Below are 23,724 nucleotides of genomic sequence, written 5' to 3'. Positions count from 1 at the left end.
AAAGGCAGCTCTCTTAACACTGAGCTTTACAGCAGAAGTCTCCAGTTTCTATCCTCGAGAGCTGCAGTCCTGCAACTGTTATACACAGCCATGCTCAAAAACACCTGAATCAAACAGCTGAATGTCCTCCTCAGCATGTTGTCACGTCTGGAGAAGTCAGTAATGAGCAGATTATTTGGTTCAGGTATGCCAGATAACGGAATGAATCTTCAAACATGCAGGACAGAGTTGGAGAGTCCTCCTTTAGAGATTTTTTTCTATCGCCCTTTCCACTCTTCTTACTCTGCGTGGTGCTAACAGGCGTAGACCTCCATCCAGCCTTGTTTGCCATGGTTCAGATTTTCAGAATTTCCTGACTGTAGAATTTTTATTTTTATCAAATCCATTTAATCTTTTTGGTCTTTTGTGACTAATGAAAGAAACACACATCTGCCTTATTTGAATGGCTTGCTTTCATAACCAACACATTTTGAAAAGTTGAAAAGTCTTTCGCATTTTGAAAACTCCATAAGAGAAGCAGGTTTTGGTCTCGAATTGACAGAGGTGTTGCTAAATGTGTCACAAGTGATTTAGCTAAACCCTACACACACTAAAGGTTGGATATTTCTTGATTTTTCAGATTACAAATATGCTAATGCAGGAAAGGGGGGCATTCGATTGAAATGTATAGCTTGTTGTAGCTGGTCAGAACCGAGTCTGAGCCTACCAGAGGTAAGATACTGACTGCAGACAACTTCAACAAGAAAAGATGATCCCATTAACTCTTAAACCAAGTCGTTCTGTCCATCGAGGCCATTACTGAATCTTTAATCCTGGGAAGCACGAACAGACAGAGTCGTTGTGCTCGGTGTTTGAAATTATACACACACACAACACGGGGAAAATAATATGAGAACTTTTTTTTTTCTTTTTCAAGTGGACAGCCAGTAAAATTGATGATGAAATACATCTTACAATGTTACAAAATGAAACTGTGGCATCTCCCTTTTAGCTGGTAGCACTGTGTGGAAGAAAACATTGATTGAAAAACTCCTGCACGGATTATAACAGAGATGTTTAGAACACCACTAAGACACTAATGTTTTATTTCTTTCATTATGTGCAAGGTACAAGTTCATGGCAGAAATTACAACAGAAACACCGCAATGTGCGTTATCAACGATGAGATAGTCGGGGTTCACAGATACTGCAGGGCATGTCCAGCTCCAGAATCGTCTCGTTTGCGAGGTGGATGGGTTAAAAGTCGGGTGTCTTAGAGCGCAATTTACAACAGTTTTCTCTTCTCAAACTCCTGCAAAGACAGACAACAAAGAGAAAGAAGACACGGAGCGTCAAACGAAGTGAGACAGAAAGACATGAATGATTTATTCATGTGGAATTCATACAGACTTGTTTTGATCCTGTGCATCAGATATGCTGTTGGGGGGAGGGGGGGGTTGAGTAGCTCTGGAGTCTCTTTTTTTTCATTCCTTGAGGGTCTACCTCGCTCAGCACATACATGTGGGAAAGCTCGAGCACTTTAACAGCTCACTTGTTGGTTGTCAACATTAAAAAACAGATTGCTTCCTGTGATCGATGGGAGTGGTACATCTGTGAAAATCTGATTTATGTGAGGTTATGCTAGCTGTGTTTATCTGTGCAGTCCAACCATGTGACTATAAATGAGAAGGCATTATGTTAGCCATTAAAAAGGATGTTGCTATTTACATATTCAATTTGCAGAGTATCACACAAATCGCAGGATGATAGAATACGTCGTTCCCAGAGAATTTTCCATTCCGAGGGGGAGAGTAACTTAATGCAAATGTCATTTATCAGGTCTAGAGAACACACAAGCACTCGAGCACAAGTTGGCCCATTCCTCTGTGGCTTGTAAATGCACGAAGTTATACTGCCACCCTGAGGCAGGAATATAAAAACATGAAAAATCCAAAGTGGTTAAGATGCAGCCTCGCAATCTAAATCTGACTGCAAAGATGGGCAAATTAAATTTGGGTAAATTTCTAAGAAACTGGAGTGTTTTTTTTTTTTTTTTGCCATCTGCTGTATTTTTCCTTAAAAGGCGAACTATAAAAGAACTGAAGAAGGTTTAGAGGCAAATATGTAAATTAAGGCAAATAAAGAAAGGTAATGGAAGGTAAAAACTGACAAAAATGAATTCCAAAAATTGTGCTTCTGACAAGCAGGAGACACTAACTCCAAGGTCACAAAACAAATAGATGCTCCAGGGAAAGATTGCAGAGCTCTTCCCTACGAACAGGGGAAGAAAACACTTTTGTTTGAGCCTGCCGTTTGACAAGTCAAGAGCAAGGGGAGGAGTAAAATGAGAAAAGTAGAGGTTGTCAGTCAAAGGCGACAAGTGAAAATACCCCTGGTCCGAAAGTAGGGAAAAGCGAACGGAAATGTGACATGAAAGAAAAGCAAGACATTTACAAGCGAGCAATGACAACAGCTTTGACGCACTTGGCTCCAGATATATGAGGCCGACAGGCACAGTAAACAACGTCAGTAAACTCTGCTTCAACTGTTGAATTTATAAGAGCAACAAAATCTAAAGGCTTCCGTTTGTCTGCACCTACTGGGTTTGAATTATAAAGGGTTTTGTGCAAAAGCAACACAAAGTAGTGCATAATTGTGAGAAGAATAAATGGCTTAGAAAAAAAACTATTTGCGCCAATAAAAATCTTACGTGTGATATATATTTGTATTCAGTTTCTTTTTTCTGATGTTATTAAATAAAGTCCAAAGCAACCAAATGCATTCAGAAATCACCTAGCAGTAAATAGATTTCACATGTATTAGTAATAATCCAACTGCTCTGTGAATGTGTCAGAGGTTTGTTAAGAGATTATTAGTATGAAAACAGAGGCAAGACGACAACAGCAGAGACATCTTTAATAAGGTTGTAGAGAGGTTTAAAACAGGGTTAAATTATAAAATATGTGGAAAAAGCTGCTTCCTTCAAATTGTAACTTTTTAACAAGATTCAAATATATATTCTACAGAAAACTAACACTGAAAATTACCATCAACACCCCATCCATGTTAGGACATGGTGGTGAAAGTATCATGCTGTGTGATGCTTTCTGCAGCTGGGCGAATCCAAACAAAACAGACTTAAGATGACAAAACCCAAACGCTTCATATCAAGTATTTAGCACAGAGAGGCCTGATAATATGGACTCATTTAAACAACCACGTGGCTACATTCTAAACTATACTATGCTATACCAAAGATGTTATAATATGCTATCCTATACTGAACTTTGTTGTAATATGTTATGCTATACTATTCTATGCTGTGTTAAGCTATGCTATACTATATTATGCTTTACAATACTATACTATAGAGTGCTATGTTATATTAAGCAATACTATGCTGTGCTGCCCTATGGTGAACTATACTGTTATACTATCCTATGCTATACAATATTATGCTGTGCTACACCATATTATAATATACACATAGCCTGAGGCCATTTGGCAGTCAAAAACCCATATTACAGAAATCAAGTTAATAGATAATTCTTTTAAACTAATTTTTATGCGCTTCCATGCTTCAAACAGAATTTTGTGAATGCAAAGAATTTTGGAGTAAATTATAGACACATTACCGATCAAATGCTTTTTTTTTTTTAGCAGACTTGCTAAAATTTTATTGTCATCAATCTTGCACAAGTATGTTCTCTCCAATGTATTTAAAGCTATTTAAAAAAAATGGTGTTATTAATATAGTTATAAATATAATATATAAATGCTATAAATATTTAAATTAAAGATGAATATTTTATAAAATGAGCCTCTTTGATCTATACAGACCAAAAGAAAAGAGATTGAGGGGGAGAAGAGAAGTGATCATATTCAGTGAAGCTGAAAATTCAGCAAAGAGGAATGAAAAGAACAAGATAGAAATATGTTCATAATGTGACCATGTTGCTACTGCAATCACAGGTAGCTACAACCAATCCAAGCACCAACAATGGAGACAATTATAACTGAAAAAAAGAGAGCTGTGTTAAAGAAAGAAAAAAACACCCAAAGTGTTTACTAGAATAACAAAATCTCAATTACCATAACACATTAAGACTTAAGTGGCCAGTGAAGGCATTATAAAATTGAACTGTTAAAACAAGCTTAATTAAAAATGATTGTCCAGGTGAAAACAACATCACATTGAGTATGCCTACTTTGCTTCAGCCTTGAGGGAAGGAAAAGAAAAAAGCTTGCAAAGATCCCTCTTAGTTTTGAAGGGTAAACAACTGCTTATACAGCATCTAAATTGGATAAAACTTTCTTAGACCATGAAGGTTTTTCTAGATAAGATGAACCAACTCCCTTCTGATCATCTAGTTCATATCTTCCAATTTCTACTTTTATGTTCAAAACAAGCATTTGCTTTGCATGTCCCAGTGGCCACAGCGCCGTGGTCCAAGGCTGAAAAGCATCTTTAATAAACTCGGCACCGCCAGTTTGCAGCAATTTACTCGACTTCTGTTTACAGTTACATATCCTCCCATCTAAAGCTTCATGTTGACCTCCTCTTCTGACAAAACCCAAGTCTTTTTCAGCATTTAAGGATGCATTTATGCAAACCTGACAACAAACTGTTTTGAGTAGCAGTTTTATTTGATGCAAGGAGCCCCATTAGTGCTTGACACCTTTTCAAGACAAATTAAGACGATGGTCAAGACAGAGCCAGGGAGGCGCCGTTAATTATTTTTCCAGCTGATTAAATGTGATGACACATTATTCTTGTTTTGCATAATGATTTTTTTTTTTTTTTAATCACTCCCAGCAAAGTTCATCAGGGTCAGTGGATGCAGATGTTTACTCCGGCAGCTGAGCAGCTGTTATTGGGGTCACCACAGTTTTAGGCCACACTCGAAGCGTTGTGTCCGCTCGCTTCTTTTTATGCGTTATTACTTCCATTACAGCGGTCAATGAGATAAAGAAAGATGTATGAATACAACGTGTGGGGAAAAATGAGCATCCACGCCGCACGTTTTTCATCATTACACACAATGATTATGAATTAAACTGTGGCAAAAAATGTCATGTAAATCTATATCTGTGTGCAGTAGTGCCAGCAGTGGTAATGAAAGTATAGGATGATAAATGGGTGTAATACATGCTTTCACTTTTTATACATCTTGTTAACTGTGCCTCCCTTGGGATAAACTTAAATAAAGAGGTGGTAGCGTCAGTTCAGTTCCACACATGCTTATTAATTTTTGTCCCTTTTTTCAGCAATTCTTTATTTACAGTACATTAAAAATTAAACCTCAACACTCCTAGAAAAAACTATTAAGTTATATATATATATATATATATATATATATATATATATATATAAAATCTTCTCACATGTGCAAAAGTGCTTAATTTAAAGCTAACACCAACAGTGACCAACACTCTAGCATACTTGAACGTAAAGCTGGAACAGCAGGTGTAATAGTGTAGCTATCAACTTGGTTTCAACTCAATCATTCTTTAGAAAATAGCTTAAACTCATTCAGACTGAATGGAGAGCAACTGTGAACATTGATTTGATTGATGTCCTGTCACAGATTCTCCATTGGATGTCCATCTGGACATTCTAACATATGAACATGGCTTAATCCAAACCGATCCATTGAAGCTCTGTCTGTGTGCTTTGGGTTGCTCTGAAAGGGGAGCCTTTGCCCCAGTCTCAAGTTTTTTGCAGCCTCTAACAGGCTTTCTTCCATGAAGGCCTGTATTTAGCTCCATCCATCTTCCCTTCAACTTTGTCAGGCTTCCCTGACCCTGCTCAACAAAATTCTCCTTACAGCATAATGCTGGCAGTTTCTAGTGTCACCATAGGGGCAGAGGGTTCTGGAGAGTACAGTGTTCGTTTTCTGTCAGGCAGTGTTTAGCATGTAGACCCAAAAGTTCAATTTTAGTTTTCCCTGACCAAACCATCTTCCATATTTTTGTTGGGTCAGATTTGATAGTTTCCCACCTGTACATCAGCAACTTTCACAGAACAGCTACATCTTAAGATAAGCTTACATACAGTGTACTAGTTCCTAACTGGATTACTTCTAGGAGTTACTGGTTACACTGGATTTCTCCATATCATAATTAGTTGCTGCAGTGTTTGTTCAAAGAACAGAAATATGTCTGCAAGACACTGTTACTGGCTCGCCTGTTCAACTGAAATGAGATCTGTGGATCTATTTAGTTTCTTTGTATTGTAAATGTCTGAAAAAGTGAAATTAACCCAGCACGGATGTGGCTGTTTGGTTATATATTGTCCCCATCTATTTGAATTTTTATTAATGCTTTTATTACCCATTTATTGAGGAAGCATTTTCCACCATTTGAATTTGATACACATACCTTAACAAAAATAAATAAATACACAGGAAAACAGACTGACGGAAGATGCAGAGCAGCAAAAACAAGGTAAGCATTTCAGTTCAATAGATCTCAAATTATGTCATCATTTTGGGCATTTGCAAAATGCCACTGAGACTGAGCATTTTAAAATTGCTATTATGCAATAATGAAAAGTCAGACCATTGGCATGATGACAATATGCAGGTTTCCAGTAAATTTCATGTACACTTACCAAAATAAAAATAAGCTTGTCTCCAACTGTCTGTCTTAGCTTTTTTATCCATTGTATAAGCAGTAGGTGATGTTTCAATGTCAAAAAATCCCTGTGGCCAAATCTGTGCTTTGATGCAATAGTTAATTTATAATTTTTTTCTAAAGGTTTTTCTGGCACTAGTGGCCTTTATCTGCAGTAGATTAGACAGGAAATGGGCAGAGAGAGAAGGGCGGAGGATAGGCAGCAAAGGTCCCAGGGTTGGGAATCGAACCTCGGATGGCTGCGTTGAGGATTAATAGCCTCCCTATAAGGAGCATCCGCTCCACCTCTACACCACACACCACCACAGCACCCTTTAATTTGTAGTAGTGGTGTGTAGTATGATCACTGCGTTTTACCAGGACACCAGTAGTTGTCAGACGACATGCTTACACTTACGTTACATGCTATGATTCAAGTATCAAGAAAGAAAAAAAACATGGAGTAAACGGACCAAACATGCAGAAAGTCTGGGGAAAAATCTAATTAATGAAAAGCAAATATGCAAAAGCGAAAGAACCACAACAGCGACAAGTCAACATCAAACAAACTGTAGATGGATCCATCTCTGACTCGAGCTACACTTTCCACAGACAATATGAGATCGACAAGCAGATCCAACTTCCTGAATAATCATGCACAAACTGGGATAGAAAAATGTACAATGAAGGGGAGCAAACAACAAGCACACAACAGAACAGTCTAGGCTCTGAACTTCAGTCTATGCCTGGATTTGCAACATGCTTCGAGGGAAGTTTAAACTCCGCTTGATAAATACGGATATGTTCTTGTAAAATAAATCATGAGCCAGTGAGTCATGTTAGAAGAAGTAGCTTTGATAAGAAGCTCTTCATTCTTCAAAGTGTTTTAGTGTAAATGTTGATGGTCATCAAAGAATGTTGCACTGAATCGGGTCAACAATGGGGATTTAGCTTGTTAACCAGTCGACATTACGTACCTCTCACAGAGTTCATCACCTGGTAACAATATAAAACAGCTGTTTAATTACATATGCAAGTACATGAGGGCCTTACACCAGACTGCAGCTTTTCTTGCAGGTACAAGCAGGGTGGTCTTCCAGATAAACACATTTTGGCGTAAAGGTTTATCCAAAGACTTTTTATCTGTTATTGATTATTTTAAAAAGTACTGTATTATTAAATTTGCCGACTGTTTTTTTTAAATGAACCGATTAGTAAAATGAATAATTGGATTGCAAAAGATGCTCAAGAGGAGACTTTTCTTTTCACAGAATGAGTACCAGGAGAATCTGAAAATGACTTTTTTTAATATTAAATGCAAAATGAATATGATTATTTGTACAGTTTAGGCTTAATTACTGCTCTGACCATGTTGATCTAACGATTTATTAATTACTAAATTAGTTGATGATAATTTCAATAATTGATTCATTACAATGATTCATTTTGTAAACACTGATCAAATTTACACACCTGCAGTAAGGTTATGTAAACTAAGAGAGTATGTCAACCTAAACATTGAATCAGTTTCCATCGTTATTGCTGTGGTGGCTAGGTGAAGTCTCACCTTGAACATTGTGCTCCCCAGCTGAGCGGGGGACATGCTGACCACAACTCCAGCAGACTGGAGAGCTGCGATCTTCTCTTTGGCTCCGCCCTTCCCACCAGCGATGATGGCACCAGCGTGGCCCATCCTGCGGCCTGGAGGAGCCGTCAGCCCGGCGATGAACGACACCACAGGCTTGGCGTTATCTCCCTGGATGATGGAGGGTGCAGGGAGCAAAATGAAATGAGTTTAAGATTAGAAAGATGAACAAAAAATAAAAAATAAAGAGAGAAACACCAGAGGGAAAAGTGATATTTGTTTTGCAAAACAGCAGTAGCAGCATCGTCCGTACAAAAATAGAAGGAATTAGTTTTCTGCACCTGCATTTCATTCATTCATTAGACACAATGCACCTTGTGGCCTCCCATTAGAGAACTCCATGATAACACGCAAGTCTAACCAGTCATCTCTGTCTAAGCCAGCATTATTAAAACAAAGGGTCAATCAAGCCATTTAATTGCATGGGCGGCAGTGTGACCAGATAGGGGCTCAGGCTCCTGCCATTTCATATCATCTCATTTCTGAATTGGTAATTAGTCATGCAGCCAGTGATTAGCTCAGCGCTTGTCTATGCTACTTGTTCATTGATGGATGTTACATTCAACAGTTAAGATCATTTCCAAGGTGAAGAGAGCTAATATTTCATCTTCAGCCATAACATCATAACCAGAACGAGGGACAGAGGCTGTGCGTGTGCGAAGCAGCTAATATTTCATACTTAGGGATAACAACATAATTGCTGGGGACGGCTGTGTGCGTGTGCACAGGCTGACGCTCATCTGGCAGACAGCATCCAGAGAGCGAATGTGGCATGTTTAACAGCCAAAGCAACACAGCGAGGTCCTTCAAAGACACGCACTCCTGCAAGCATTTCAGCACCAGATTTAAAGATGACACTGGCAGGAACGAGATGGCACCTCTTAATACACATACGCTCAAGACGACGTTTGATAATTGAGACTAGCAGGGCATATATCAACCAAGGGAACGTCGAGGGCCCTGGATGAAAAAGCATCACTAACTAGATGCGTTAAGGCTTGCAGAGTTACCCAGGAAAAGCAGAGAGGGAGGGAATATCACTATAAAGAGCTCTGAATATGTTAGAAGCATCTCTTCTAACCAATGAAAGATTATAAGCAAAAAAAACACACACACAAAAAAAAAAAAAAAATTTGCAGAAAACAGTCTACTCAGGAATCAAAGCACGTTCTGAATACACAAACCGCCCTCATGTGAATCCAGCCTTAAATCTACCTCAAGCAAAACAGGTTTAATTACTCTATTAATTCCTGCCTCTCTTGGCACTAAGTAACAATTCAAAGAGGGAGGGGGGCTGTGCTATTCGCTCCAGCCGTCTTCTGTCGTTCACTGTTAGCAGCGCAGATTTATTACATTCATTAAGGGACCAATAGGGGAGTTTCACCGATTCTGTTTGCCAACATGACAGGGGAAGTGCTTTGCACCGTAAACACAAACTAAAGTCGAACTCAGACTATTTTAGGCTCCTATAAACATGACAGGCTGGTAGGAGTAGCTGGAATGTGCTTACATATAACACAGCTTTAAAAACTCATGCACCAGAAGACAAGCTCATTTTATTATCAGTCATTTCCGTACAAACTTGAACAGTGTATTGAACATTAATAGATATATTATGTTAGTTTGAATGCCAAATTTTCAAATCTACTTACAAAGATGGAGCACTGTAAAATAATCAAAAGTATACAGTCATGTAAAAAAAAGACATCCTCTTAAACACTCGTTTACATGTCGATATATAAGCTTTGATGTATTTATTTCTGAATTTTTTTTTTTTTTCAGGTACAGGCAAAAAATAAACCTAGTTGTATTTATTAAACCAGTTCCAGCCTATGCACCATCTTTCCAACACCACTTCCATTTTTAGAATCCATTTTTAGAGCTGCACCTTTCTATGGTGCAGCTCTATCAGTTAGATCTGCAATTTTAAAAAGTGCAGGTAGATCATTTATCTGCCAACACAGAACTTCTGTGATGGGCCTGGTTTCCAGCAGCTACTCTGTCTGAAACTCTAATTCAAATAGCCTCAAATGAAGAGAAACTCGGTTTAATTCAAAGTGAAAACATTGTGTCCTGACATCTTTGTACGACTCCACTTGACTATTAAAAACAGGTCTAAGAGCACCATTTTATGAACAATTTTCTACACAAGTGACTTTCAAAGGGGAATCTGCAGCTTACTCCCACACTCTGCTGGGCTTTTCATGCTTGTGTTTCATTTGAACTGTCCCTCACTGTCAACACTGTGTGATTGGGTGGGGGGATTGTTTGTACTTTATTTGTTCAGTCAGAGTAGTTATTCTCCTGAGACGCCAGCGGCAGATTTGCATGCATTAGAGCAGCAGAGTGCAAATCAAATCCATTTCTCAGCTCAAGAGCACCGAGCACACATATACAGAAACAAACAGAGCAAAATTAACACAGTAAAAAGTAATCCATGGGACAAGAGTTCAGACCTGGAGAAGTTGTAAATGTCAGCAGTGTCGTCACATCAGCCAATCATCACCTCCCTCACAAGTGAGCATCAGAAAAGCTTCACAATTCATCACCGCGGCCGATTTCTAAAACATGACCTGCGAGTCACACCTTCATCTTATCTGTCACTTTCTACCTTCATCACATAAATAACTGAGAAATATATGGGAGAAAGCCTGAGGCTGTGATAAAAAAAAAAACAACATACTCTTAGTGTGTGATGGTTGCCTTTCTTCACAAGAACTGGCAGATTTGGGGAATGTTTTTTTTTTTTAACGTTTTTAGTAAATCCTTTGCTGATTTTCAAAATATAAGCAAAGTTTAAAAACACACATGAGCATGTGTAAATAAAGAGTGTTGCTTACAGTATTGTGCTGCTTCAGGTACTCGGCAGCGTTCTCCTCAGCATTTCCTCCGATCTCTCCGATGAGAATAATGCCCTCCGTTTTGGGATCTTGCAGGAACACTTCCAGACAGTCTATGAAGTTTGTGCCATTAAATGGATCACCACCAATACCTTTCAGGAGAAGAAAACAAACACTTATGCATCCAAGAATATCAAATTTTCTAAGAAATGTGAGAAAACCTACGCAAAACAACAATGTAGGGTTAAAAATGCTTTATGATATTACTGATTAATATTTTTTTCAAAACTAAAATAATGAATAATGAAAGATTTTAATGTGGACCTGTTCCCATAATGCATTATTAACAAATCAAGATTTCCATGGTGACAAAACAAGGTGTAAAAAGGAGTCAGTCTGTTCCATGTTTGTCTGCCAATATGAGCAGCTCAGGGCCAGTTTCCTTTCAAATTTCACTTATTGCTTATTTATTTTCTTCCTGTTTTGTTTTGACAAAATAAAAACATACAAAGAAAGAAAGACCATTTCTAGTTGTTTTTGTCATTTGTGAACAAATAGGAACTATATATATATATATATATATATATATATATATATATATATATATATATATTTTGATAAAAATAAAAAAAAACATACTGCAATTTTCCACCAGTCTGCAAAATAAAAAAACAACAACAGAAGATAATCATCTATAGAAATAATAAACATAAATTTATTCAAAGACACTTTAAAAAATATTCAGTATCTTACAAAATCGGCAGAAGTCAAATAGTTTAATTGGGATAAAGTGACATCAGCTCTTCACTAATGAAGGAACTGAACATTTTGCCAGTAAAATTATATATATATATATATTTTTTAAAGAAAACTCAGTATATTTAATTTCACCAAAGTATACTGTATACTTAATAGTTTAATTAAAAATTGCAATAAACAACAAAAAACAGAAAATAACATGGAAAAAAAACTAAATTTAAAACAATATTACATGTTTTGTTTTTCTTCCCTGTAACAATTAATTAATTAAACTTTACCTATGTTTTTTAAGTGTTTTTGAGAAATGAGGATTCTGTGGTGTGAAGTTGCTACTGACTGAAGAAGACTAAAAGTGAGCTATTTTCAGTATCAGTGAAGTATTAAAAGTATAACTATAACCTCTCTGTGAAAGCACAACCACACCACCTGACACATTTAGAAAACTTTCACCCAATCTTAACAACTTCATCGCTTTATAACTTGTTTGTTTTTTTTTAAGCGACAAGTGACAAATCTAGTGATTCTTTTATGGGAACATTTAATTGCAGCAGCCAGACTTCAAACCAAGGAAGACAGCACTAAAATGGTTTTTGGCAAGAGACTGCAGAGTTAATCAAATTTACAAGAAAATGTCAAAATTTGCACAAAAACATGAAGGTAACACCCTTAAGAACCAATTTAGACAATTTATGTGCAAAAGATTTGGGATTTGGGATTTAACTACGGTACTCTATGAGGACAGAGGAAACGGATGCAAAGAAGCTATTTAAATGGAAACCGTGTTTCTAATGACATGTCCAGACATCTCTGAATCTGTGACATATTTAGATAAGAGGAAGGATGAGCCAAGTTACTTTTTCATTTTATTCTTCTGAACTTTCATCCTTTATCTAAAGAGGAGCTTGGTCTGCTGGGTCTCTGAGCAAATACTGCGGAATAAAATGTGTTTATATCCAAAATTTTAAAAAGGTTGTTATGAAAATAAATTACAAAATTAATTATATGACCAGAAAAGAAGATGAGAGTGATATTAAGTTTTGCACTGACTATAATTTGCAGCCCAAAGGACAGTCAAAAGATTTGAAACAGTCTCAACAGCCCACAGTCTTAATGAACTTTATAATATCTAATACTGTTGCTGCACTGATTTCATAAAGTCTGACTGGAGGGATACTCGATAATTAAACTGTTTAAATAATGATGAAAGTCAGATGGATTTTACTAAATATGTCCAAGATGCTCCATAATGCAATTTTTCCAGAGGAAAAGATGTTTGATGAGTAAAAATTCATTTTTGTTGTTATGATGAAAAGAGCTGCATCAAACTTTGCATCCAGACGTAGTTTGGGCATGAACATCTGCATGATACTGCATGGCAGATTACGGGGCATGCCTTCCTAAGCATTGTGCAAATATTACATGCTTGTTTACAACTAAACTCACAAAATCTAAAGGGATTATTGTGAACTACATCAAAAAAAGAGAAAACACACAGAAAAAGCCCCCAAAAAAGAATTACATTTACGACATCCTGAGTGACTGACAGCACATGCCTCTGGTTTTCAAAGGTATGTTACCATCAACGAGTCTGTGAATATTGTTTGTGCCCTGATTGCTTGATTTGTGATTACACTTTCCGATATGACGTCGGCTAAGAAACAGGGTTCTACTGCAGACTGCAGCACTGAAAATTCCCTCTGATGACAACATGGGAAAGAAGTCTGGTAGTTGATGCTTTCAAATATCTGTATACAGAAAGGTCAACTGATTTGATACCTGAGCACATGTTTATTAGCCTGGTCATGGCTCCGTTTCTGTCAGAATTGAAAAAAACTGAATTCTGTCTGCTTCTGCTTATATGATGATAGACCAAATTATACAGGAACTAATGTGACCTATAAAAAGCGCTACTTAAGGTCAATGAAAGTATTTTATTCTAATAATTAAAAACCGTGATCATGCATGGTTTGTTCTTTACATAATTGCAATTTTGTAAAAACTTTTGGCAAATTATGTATTTTTGGGTCACAAAAAATGGGTCCACAGGTTTTAATATAAATTAGTGAAGAATTTCAGCCTTATTATTAACCTTTAGTCATTAAAATCAAAACTGTGTTTCTTGAACATTAAGAGGGTTTTAAGTGTTCAATTTGCAATTTGGGGCTAACAGGAGTTGGCAAGAACATTTTAATGAACAAAAAAAATCAATGCCTTTGGCACAAAGATATGACCACGTGATGAAATTTTACATAAAGCAACCTGTGCTCCTCATATCCCTTCTAGTTTCAAAGAAAATCATTAAAACCCCACTTCAAAAACCAGTCAAATGTGTTGGTTCTCTATCCATTTTTTTCTTGAGTAATTTTTTAAGATTTTAGATATTTTAGAAGTTATTTCATAACTCTTGAGAAATACAGGGAGCTCCAATAAAAATGATTATAGAGTTCCACTTTCAGCACACCTTGATGCCATACAGGAAACTTAAGTCCAAGCTACAGAGCTGAATGCTAACTGGTCATAAAATTCGGAGATCAGAGTTTAATCCATTTACGTTTAATGCATGATGTCACCAGTAACTTACCCACACAGAGAGACTGGCCCAGGCCCACTTGTGTAGTCTGGTGCACGGCTTCGTACGTCAAAGTACCTGATCTGGAAACGATGCCTAGAAGACAAAGTTTTAAAAGCATTTCTCAGAACGCAATGTGTATGTTTTATTTCTATTTTAGTTTCATTTTGACTGAATTGCTTCAAGCAAGAGTGTCAAAATAAACCAAATGCTTTTATTACCGGAGCTTGGCAACAGCTGCTGTTTGGTTTTTGGAAAGAAGCCAGTTGATTTTTAATAAAATCAACATGCTGTAAAGGTTCACCGGGTAGCAGCTGCACATGGTGCTTATCAAGCCGTCAACAGCAGGAGATCTTTCAGGGATTTTACACAAGGGTGTATAAAAGAAAAATATTAGCATTGAGTGTTTTTCTTTTTTTTTTTCCCTTCACATGCCAGCCATTTAAAGGTTGTTGCAGGAGGAGGACATGTCTGGGTCATGACCTTTTAAACTGTCCACTTCACTGACTTGCCCGACTCGGCTCGCATTTTAACAAGAAGAAAAGGTTTCACACAGGAAAGAAAAGTTTCTCTACTAAGGAAAAGGACCTGTGAGAAATGAGGGCATTAAAAAGTGCTGTAAGTGCTTCTTTTAGCCACTAGGTTTGTTGAGGACCCATATTTATCTTGCGACCCATTCAAAGTGAGCTTAATGGTGCGGGAGGTAAAAAGAAAAATAAACATCTCCAAACTTCAGTGTTGGAAAACTGAAGCAAAGAGTGGCATCTTGCCATCACCACGTCTCCACTGTATTCACCAGATTCTGTCAAAAGTCTTTTTGTCCTACCAAAATATTAAAAGCATATAAAGACCCCAGACTTAATCACAGTCCGTGCTCCAATGTTAGGGATATCATTGGGTCTTTAAACGCAAAAGGATTCATAATACATGTGTAAATAAACGCAGAAATGATTCACCAGACATAAAAATCAACCTTCTTCCATTTTCTGTCTCCAGATCTAAATTGTACAGAAAATCTAGAGGAGAGCTGAAAAGGAGAGAACATGAGAGAAGATCCAAGGGTCTGAATAATCTAGAAAGATTGTGCATAGAGGACCGACAATGGTCCATCTCTCAGGGAATGCTCCAACCTTTTCAAATGCAATAAAGACTGAGCTGACCTATTGGCACGAGGGGGTTGTGAGATGTATTGACAGCAGGAGTGTCGATTATTGTACCTCTGCTTATTTTGTTTAAAACAAGCATTTCTTAATGTGGAAATATTTCCCACACTGCATAAATTGTTGGATTTTTTTGTTCTCAGTGTGAGATTATGCAACTAGCGTAAATAAATATTTAGTTTAGTGCTTTTCACACATTTTTAGCAGGGGTCCCATTAACTCAGCCCAGTACCCTGTTAGAATAATATTAAAAAAAGATTATTTTTATTTTTAAACCAAACGTTTAGAGATCCTATCAAGAACATTTTCACACCAATAAAAAAAAAGTAACAAAATACATGTATATTGTTCTCACCAATTCTTCCTTTTTTGTGAATGTGTCCCGGCATAATTCCAATCTTGCATTCTCCAGGCTGTACAAAAGGCAGAAGGAATTACCTTTTTTTATTTTTACAATATAATAAATTCAAAATGCCAACTTGATGTCAAGCTCTCAAGTCTAAGATTCATTTTTCTTCACTAAAAATATTTCTCTAAATAGCTGGCAGTATATTTTTGTCTTAAAAATTACATGAAGCAAATTCTCCTTTGTCAGATTTTTGCAATAAATTAAATGAATAAGTCACCAGATTTCAGCTTTAGATTAAAGCCCATCTATCCACTGAATATAAAGCACCTGCCAATCCATGTGATGCAGTTTGTGCTTGTGTCTCCATTCTACACAACAAATACATAAAAAGGCATTGGCATCATCGAGCATCTGTGTGTGAGCTTACATTGATGACTCCTGGGCAGTTGGGGCCTACGAGGCGGGTGGCGCTCTGACGCAAGAGCTTATGTTTGACTTTCACCATGTCCTGCTGGGGGATTCCCTCGGTGATGCACACCACCAGGGGTATCTCTGCGTCTATTGCCTCGATGATGGCGGCGGCCGCAAACGGAGGAGGTACATAAATCACAGTCGCCTCGGCTCCTGTACCCTCCTTTGCCTGAAACAATGAATGAAAAGATGTTGGGAAATTCTGAGGTTATCAAACAGTGCCACCTAATGTTACATACTTGTATAAATAAGTCATCATGGGCTTACTGCCCATATTAACCATGCTTTTTCATACAAAACATGATTCAAATATGTTTTTGTTTTTTGGGGGTTTTTTTAAAATGACTTGCCTCCTTGACTGAGTTGAAGACAGGCAGGCCGAGGTGCGTCTTCCCGCCTTTCCCAGGAGAAACTCCTCCAACAAGCTGCGAGCCATAGTCGAGAGCCTGCTGACTGTGAAATGTTCCCTACCAGACAGGAAGAAGCAGGAATTAGTGTGCAGGTGTGAGTGATGAACTGGGATGCAGCCACTTCTAGAGAGTCCCCATTGAGATATCATTGCAGGCACGTTTAGAAGAAAATATGCTTCCACCCAGGATTAATCACCTGAGGAGCTGGGCACAGGCAGAGCACCAGGAGAAGATGAAGCTAGCAGAAAATTTATTTAGTGAGAAGGAATCGAAATGTCCTTCAGAAATAAATAATGGTGTGATATTAGTTTAATCGCCTGGCAGAACATTTGAAAAACAAATTAAAAAAAGCAGCCTGGATATTCCCCATTGACACTGGCTGTAAAATATTTCACACCAAAGAGACTTTGGGAGAATATTTCACATGCTGTCACTACCGTAGACGCCGGAGAGGAAGTGTCACAGCTGTACTGCAACATTTGGGGAATTTTAATTCCTGACACTTTAGAAGTTTACGCAAGCTCAAGGACTTCTCCTTACTTACTGCGTACAAATAAACAGATAGTGGCAATGTGAAATCATCTCCCTCAGCCTGGAAAGAAACTCAAACAAAAACAATCAAGAAGTCTTGAAGAAAAAGCCCATTTGTATTCATATCTGTCACACAGACTCAGCTGAGCTTCAGGTTTTGTCGCCTTTCAATACAATTCAATACACCCCGCTCATGTCAACCTGGCTGATGTGGATTTCCAGTCAACTTTGAGGTCTGACCTGTCAATTCTGAGTTTGACAGATTTTCTTTGTGAGGGACATACCACAAATAACAAATAACTTCTACAGGTAGTAGTTTTGAATCCAGCTGAAATGGATTTAAATGATCATCCCTATTTATGTTTTAAAGGTATGTTCTTCACCAAAACTCAGTGTCAAATCACAAGCTGCAGGTTGATATATTAAACTTGAGTACAAACAAACAGTTTGTATGCTTAGTTAAACTGCACTTAATAATTAAAGGGGAATATAGGCATTTCAGAATATGACCCATTTATTGAACACATTAGGGGAAATTTTCTGACTCTTATCTACCGATTATAAAAAGGTAGCAATAACCTCCAATACGCCTTCTCAGTATCTTCCTCCTGATTCGTCAGGAACTTCAATGTTCAAGTGCAGTCAAACCAAACGTAAGAAAATACTTTTTATCAAAATGGTTGCCTTGTATCAGATTGAGAAGCTGTCACACTGACTCAGTTCATCATCTGTTGTACTTTATTAGAAAAAACACCAGACAAGTATCAAACTTTTCCTAGTTTTTTTTCCTTTCTTGCTTTTTTTGTATGACTTGCTGATTTTCTATTTTCTCCTAAGAACTGAGATGTAAAAAACAAATAAAATAAAATAAAATATTCAACTGGTGATAGCAGCACCAGTTTCAAAAGAAAATGGAATAGGAACAAGTAGCCTCCAACAAGAGATGCATCAATCCCTCTACCAGCTTAGTGCATGTCTGGTTCACATCTCAGATAGCTTTTAGAAATGCTTACTGAAGGGAAAAAAAACACAACATATGGTAAGAAAGTCATTCATCTTTCAAAGTATCTTTCACACCTTAAGGTTGCCAAAAAAAGTTAGGTGTGATATATGCATGAGGTGAAGGCTGTTACTGCAAACTTGGGGAATCATTACCACTTCCTGCTCAAATAACTAGCACCTTGAAAGATCATTTGAACTAAAAGTCAATTTTAAAAAAATTATAAAGAGAAGCATCCAATTTAGATATACAATAGAAAAAATGTTTGGTCCATAAATTATGTGCATAGATAACTGGTGCATGCAGTTGATCCAAGCTGATTTTCTGCCACACTAATCCTCAGAGTATGAAGTCGGTTAAATAGAAGCAAAGATGAAACAATGTAGGCAAAGCAGGACGAGCAGAAACTACAAGCGGAAATAAATGACCTTAATGCAAAAATGATAACCAGCCTATTATGAAGAATTGGAAGCCATGCATCAGCATTTTCACCTCCATGTGTAATAGACTCCTTCACCCTGCTAACGCTGCTGTTTCTGGCACTCATTACTATCCAAAATGTTGGGCTAATAGTTTTTGAAAAATTACTTGCTTATGAAGGCAGAAGGACATGGCCATGTGCACCCAATAGCACTTGCTTCATTTCGTGTCTTCCTTTAATTACCAGGAGTGTTCACTGGAACTATATTTAACAACCCTCGATGGAAGCTGGAGAAACAAATGTGCTAAAGGACAGAGGGCGGATATGAATCTATGGAAACCAGGTTTCTGGCTTATTGAGCACACTTTGTCAAGACTTTTATCATCCCCGCCTTGTTTAATGAGATTCTCCTCAGCTTTTCCTCTCTTACAGATTCACTTCAGGAATAAACAATCTGTCGTTCAGATTTATTACCATCGACTTATGAATTGAAAGAGTGCTGAAGGCTTGTTGCTGGGAAGAAAAAAAAGGCAGGCTAAGAAATGAAAGTAATTTTTTTTTAAACATGACCTCATATCAAGGCAAAAATAAAAAACCTGTTCATGATTAAGGAAACGAGATAAAGCCCAGATTCAATGCCCACATGATTCTGACTCTCGTTAACAGCCAACTCACAGTCTGTTAAAAAATAAAACAAAAACTTTCCTTTGATTTTATCTAATTTTAGGTGCAATAATGCTGTTTGACACCAAATTAAACCTTTGATAGTGTGTAACATTACAGACAACTTGTTTTAAAGGCAGGGCTGCTGAAAAAACAGCTAGCTGGCGAGTGGAAACACAAGGGAGTCAGAGAAAAATAATCATCTCCGTTTATCTCTCCATAATAATCTCTCCATCCACTCATTATAAAATGCAAAAATTAAAGGTTTGTGCTCCCTTGAAAAGCTGAGTCTTTACTACGGAGTCGCATGTAACTAAAGTGATGTGAAACGAGAATCCAGACGAGTCGTGGTTACAAACCTGCTTTCCTGTGAAACCTTGGCAGATGACCTTCGTGTTCTTGTTGATGTAGAGGTTCTTTCTGCTTCCTGTATAACAGTGTCTGACTCCACTCTGCTGCACTGTTGGATCAATACAGAAGAAAAGCAACACAGGGAGCAATCAGGTGAAAGACATCAATACACAAGCTGACATTATTCAACAAAGCCTTTCACAGCTATGGTTGGAAAACATTCGGTTCAATAAAATAGAGTTTATCCAACATTCAGACACTACAAGTCTTGCTTGACAATAAAATATTAAAGTTTTACTTCGTTTCAAGGAGAATAATCAAATCCGAGTTAAATACCCTGCAGTGTTTCAACAAAAATCACTCTTGCTTTCCACCGAGCAACACTACCAGCTTTTTGCAGACTTAATGGCTCCTGTTTTCAAAAGATGTAATCGAAACCATCTTCAGTATTTAGAACTCAACATATTTACTGGGTTGCTTGGCGCTGCTAACAAGTCAAAAATCTGTAGAGCATCAGATGCCGATCTTACAAAGTATGCGTGCGGGTGTGTGTTTACGTAACAGGAGCTCAGTTTTACAACTACTCCAAATCTTTTATTCTGAAGCAATGAGATGTTTTCACATCCAATGAAGGTAGACCTAACCTCATCACCCTGCAGTTCAACCAAATTTAACCATTTGAATGTAAGAGGCACATGACTTGATAACATGTGTTGACTCATGAAATGAAATCAGCAAAATAAGGTTAAATCAGTTAATCATGTTAGCTACTTATTGAGTAAACCCATTTGTCGGCATGAGCTTCTGAAATGTCATTGCAAGCTCTGGGAATGAGGACTGGCCTTTGTCCCCAGCTGCTTCCTGACATTTCACAAACTACTTTATTAAACAATATTGGAAAGAACAAATATATATTTTTTGCAGCCAAAAAGTTTTCACTCTGACCAAACCACTCCATAAACTCAATGAGCCAAAACAGAAACTAATGGTCAGTCCCAGTGTTTACAACAGCTGGGTGGAACTGAATAGAGCAGAGAAAATATAGACTTTTAAAAATGTTTTAAATTTTACATAGTTAAGTATTTGTGATTGCAGTTGTGTGCAATACCAGCTTTTCTTAGAGATTAGGCGCTAAACAAAATATATCAATCAATCACCAAAATATGAAGGATCCAGGTTGCTGCAAGCATAAAGTTAGATATCAATCTTTCTGTATCGATGCAAACATTTTCAAATGTCTCAAGTTATTTTTATTATATGGTCAATATGTCATTTCCCCCACAATCAATATTGTTTCTTCTTTGCACTTGATATGTGTCCTGTTAAACAGTATTCTAATTCCTCAAACATTTCCATGTGATATATCATTACCACCTTAAACTTTGATGCAAATCATTGGGTTTTTATGTGACAGACCATCAAAGTAGTTCATGACTCTGATGTGGAATAAAAATTATGCTTGTTTTTTTAAATTTATTATTTTCAACTTTTCAACCTGAAAAGTGTGACATGCATTTAGACCTGTTGACTCTCTTACCCCTGTGTTTGTGTTTTTGATGATGTAAAGCACTGTGAAATGCATTGCTGCTGATATGTGCTGTACAAATAAAATTTGATTGATCGATTGATTACCCCTAAATACAACGTATAAGAAATCGCCTTCATTGCACACAGATCAGAGATAACAGTGGAGAAGTCTAAAACAAAAAGAACTAAGCTTTGAACATCTCAATAAACATTGTTTAATCTGTAACCTTGAAAGGTAAAAAGCATTAAACAACTAGAAACTCACCAAGACATAGTCATCATCCATCTAAACCGAAGAGCAACAAGAGTATTAACCCGAGAATAAGTCAGCATCCAAAGTTAAGCCCATTCAATGCCCAAACCTAAATATTACGACTTTAAAAAAAAATCAGACTCCAAGACTCCATCCAATTTTATTCAACTAGGTGAAGAATGTGTAAAAGTTTGTCTCAATGGGTGTGAAGTGCTTGTAGAGAGGAGGACCAAACAATGTGCACCTGTACTTATTGGTTGTAGTAAATATTTACTCAGGATTGACAGAATAAAAATACAACGCTTTCGATTTATGCTTAAAAAGGCTTGAAAAATTTATCATGCATATTTTTTTTCTTGTACTTCACCATTAAGTCCTAATTTTGCGCGACGTTAGATAAGTCCTCTAAGGTTTAAGGCAACAAACTGTGGAAAAACATGCAGAGTTATAAACAGTATTTTATAAAAACGTCTTTCTGAAGTCTGAGTGTGTAGCACCGTTAATGGCCTGCAGCAGAAAACAGCAGCTGCTGCAGCTCGGTGGTTGAACTTTGCTCCGTTTTCAGAGTCTCATGCAGAGCTGAACAATGTCACTGTGCAAAGTTCAAAGAGTCAATACGAGTTTGATAATATAACTATGACATTAACAAACAGTGTTAAACTATGCATCTGTTGAGCAAACCTTATGGCTAACATAAAGTGTTGTTATAATACAGCTGCAAGCAGCTAAGTGTGTGGCTAAATTAGCCATTTCTACAAGAGTTTCTGCAACAAAGAAGTTATAACTCTGACTTTTCAGAACATGCACGGTCAAATAATGATAACATTGTTATACGAATGCGAGTTTCGTAACTATAAATTGACCACTAAGCAAGTTGGCTAACTGTCAAGAGAGATTTCCCAGATTACTTCAGCGACTGATGTGTCTGACTTTGAGGGCTCAGTGAAAGCTAACCCAGGTGTCAGTGTAGAGTTGTCCGTACATCTCCGAAAAACACATGCGCACACATTCTGCGGTATTATAACTAAACTTCTAAACCTCTCAAGCGAACAAACCCTCACTTAAATAAAATACTTACAAAGCAGCCTGGCAAACAACCTGCTATGAGACATCTTCGGTCATTCAGCAATGACACCACAGGCTAAGGACTTCGTACGTAGAATTTAGCTGACTTTAAAAGATCCAGTGAAAGTCAAGAGTACCAACAAGCTTGAAAATAAATTTGTCTTAAACACAAAATTAGTATTTATGAATAATTAACGTTTTATTAATTAAAAAATGTATTTATTGGATATAAAAATGAACACAAGCATTCATTTTCTCATTTTTCCTACAGGCAAAAACGTTCGAGTCTTTCACTCATGGTGCACTCTGGGTATTGAAGTCCGTGACAGACTATTAGCGAGAGAAAATTCCGCTTCAGCTCTAGAGGGCGCCTCGACCTCATAGACGACTTTTAGTAAAAGTCACATAAATAACAGTGAAACAGACCGTGGCATATTTTTTGTGTGAACAATATCTTAAAAACGGATACTCTCCTGCTCAAAAACGCAGAGAAAAAAAATTAATACACCTACGAAATGCCACTTCTAAGTAGTAAATAATATATTCTAAAAGTTTCATTTTTGACAAGTATCTATAGCGATAATGTTTATCTTAATATATATTTTCTAAATCCTTTTTCAGTCTCAATTGTTCTCAAAATCTCTTACTTGTTCTTGTGTATCAGCTCATCATTTGCATTAATTTGTTATCTTCTTATTGCATGACCTACATAGTTCACTGGCTGTCCCTGGGGGGGTCAAAGATTATCTCCAAATAACACATATATGAAGTCTTGTCATTTCTTTTATACTGTCTAAACACATTACAATGAAATTGTTTTGAACTATTTTTATAACACTTCTTTGTCCATATTCAGTATTCACATAAGTTACTATCAGTAGTCTTTAGGCACTGTATAACAGTTTTCAGTCTTGTGTGTGACATTTACTACAGTCCTAAGCTGTGTTTAATTGGGAACAACTCCTGTCAATTTGACAGCTCTGCACAATAACTGACAATCTAGCAGGAATATTTTATTTCTGCATACAAATAAAAATCAAAACATAGCAGAATTAAAGAAATGACCACCTGCAACATATAGTGGTAGATTTGCATGTGCTGCTTTGCTTTTCACAA

The 23,724-nt window shown here is 37.1% G+C and overlaps 1 protein-coding gene across 2 annotated transcripts; it reads right to left on the bottom strand.

The window, feature by feature from the left end:
• Positions 1–1,068: 1,068 nt before the first annotated feature.
• suclg1 (succinate-CoA ligase GDP/ADP-forming subunit alph) lies at positions 1,069–22,758 on the bottom strand. Of its 2 annotated transcripts, XM_008413749.2 has the most exons (10): positions 22,622–22,758; positions 19,772–19,872; positions 16,738–16,854; positions 16,344–16,556; positions 15,923–15,980; positions 14,420–14,503; positions 11,080–11,231; positions 8,162–8,350; positions 7,572–7,590; positions 1,069–1,291 (listed from the first exon to the last, which is right to left on the bottom strand). In XM_008413749.2, the coding sequence occupies exons 1-10, from the start codon at positions 22,653–22,655 to the stop codon at positions 1,284–1,286; spliced, it is 975 nt and encodes a 324-aa protein (XP_008411971.1). In that variant the 5' UTR covers positions 22,656–22,758; the 3' UTR covers positions 1,069–1,283. The 2 variants fall into 2 exon arrangements, with proteins under 2 accessions (XP_008411971.1, XP_008411981.1); XM_008413759.2 differs by lacking the exon at positions 7,572–7,590.
• Positions 22,759–23,724: the final 966 nt, after the last annotated feature.

Source organism: Poecilia reticulata, chromosome 1, assembly GCF_904066995.2.
Source record: "Poecilia reticulata chromosome 1, P_reticulata-male-v2, whole genome shotgun sequence".
In the NCBI taxonomy this organism is placed as follows: Eukaryota; Metazoa; Chordata; class Actinopteri; order Cyprinodontiformes; family Poeciliidae; genus Poecilia; species Poecilia reticulata.
This window is presented reverse-complemented; position numbering and strand designations above follow the sequence as displayed.

Excerpts from the sequence above, each read along its gene's own strand:
- suclg1 (XM_008413749.2), bottom strand. The coding sequence starts at position 22,655 with ATGTCTCATAGCAGGTTGTTTGCCAGGCTGCTTT. Across the intron at positions 16,557-16,737 it reads TCTTCAACTCAGTCAAGGAG|GCAAAGGAGGGTACAGGAGC; the intron begins GCAAGTCATTTT and ends TCATTGTTTCAG. Across the intron at positions 11,232-14,419 it reads GGGCCAGTCTCTCTGTGTGG|GTATTGGTGGTGATCCATTT; the intron begins GTAAGTTACTGG and ends TTCTCCTGAAAG.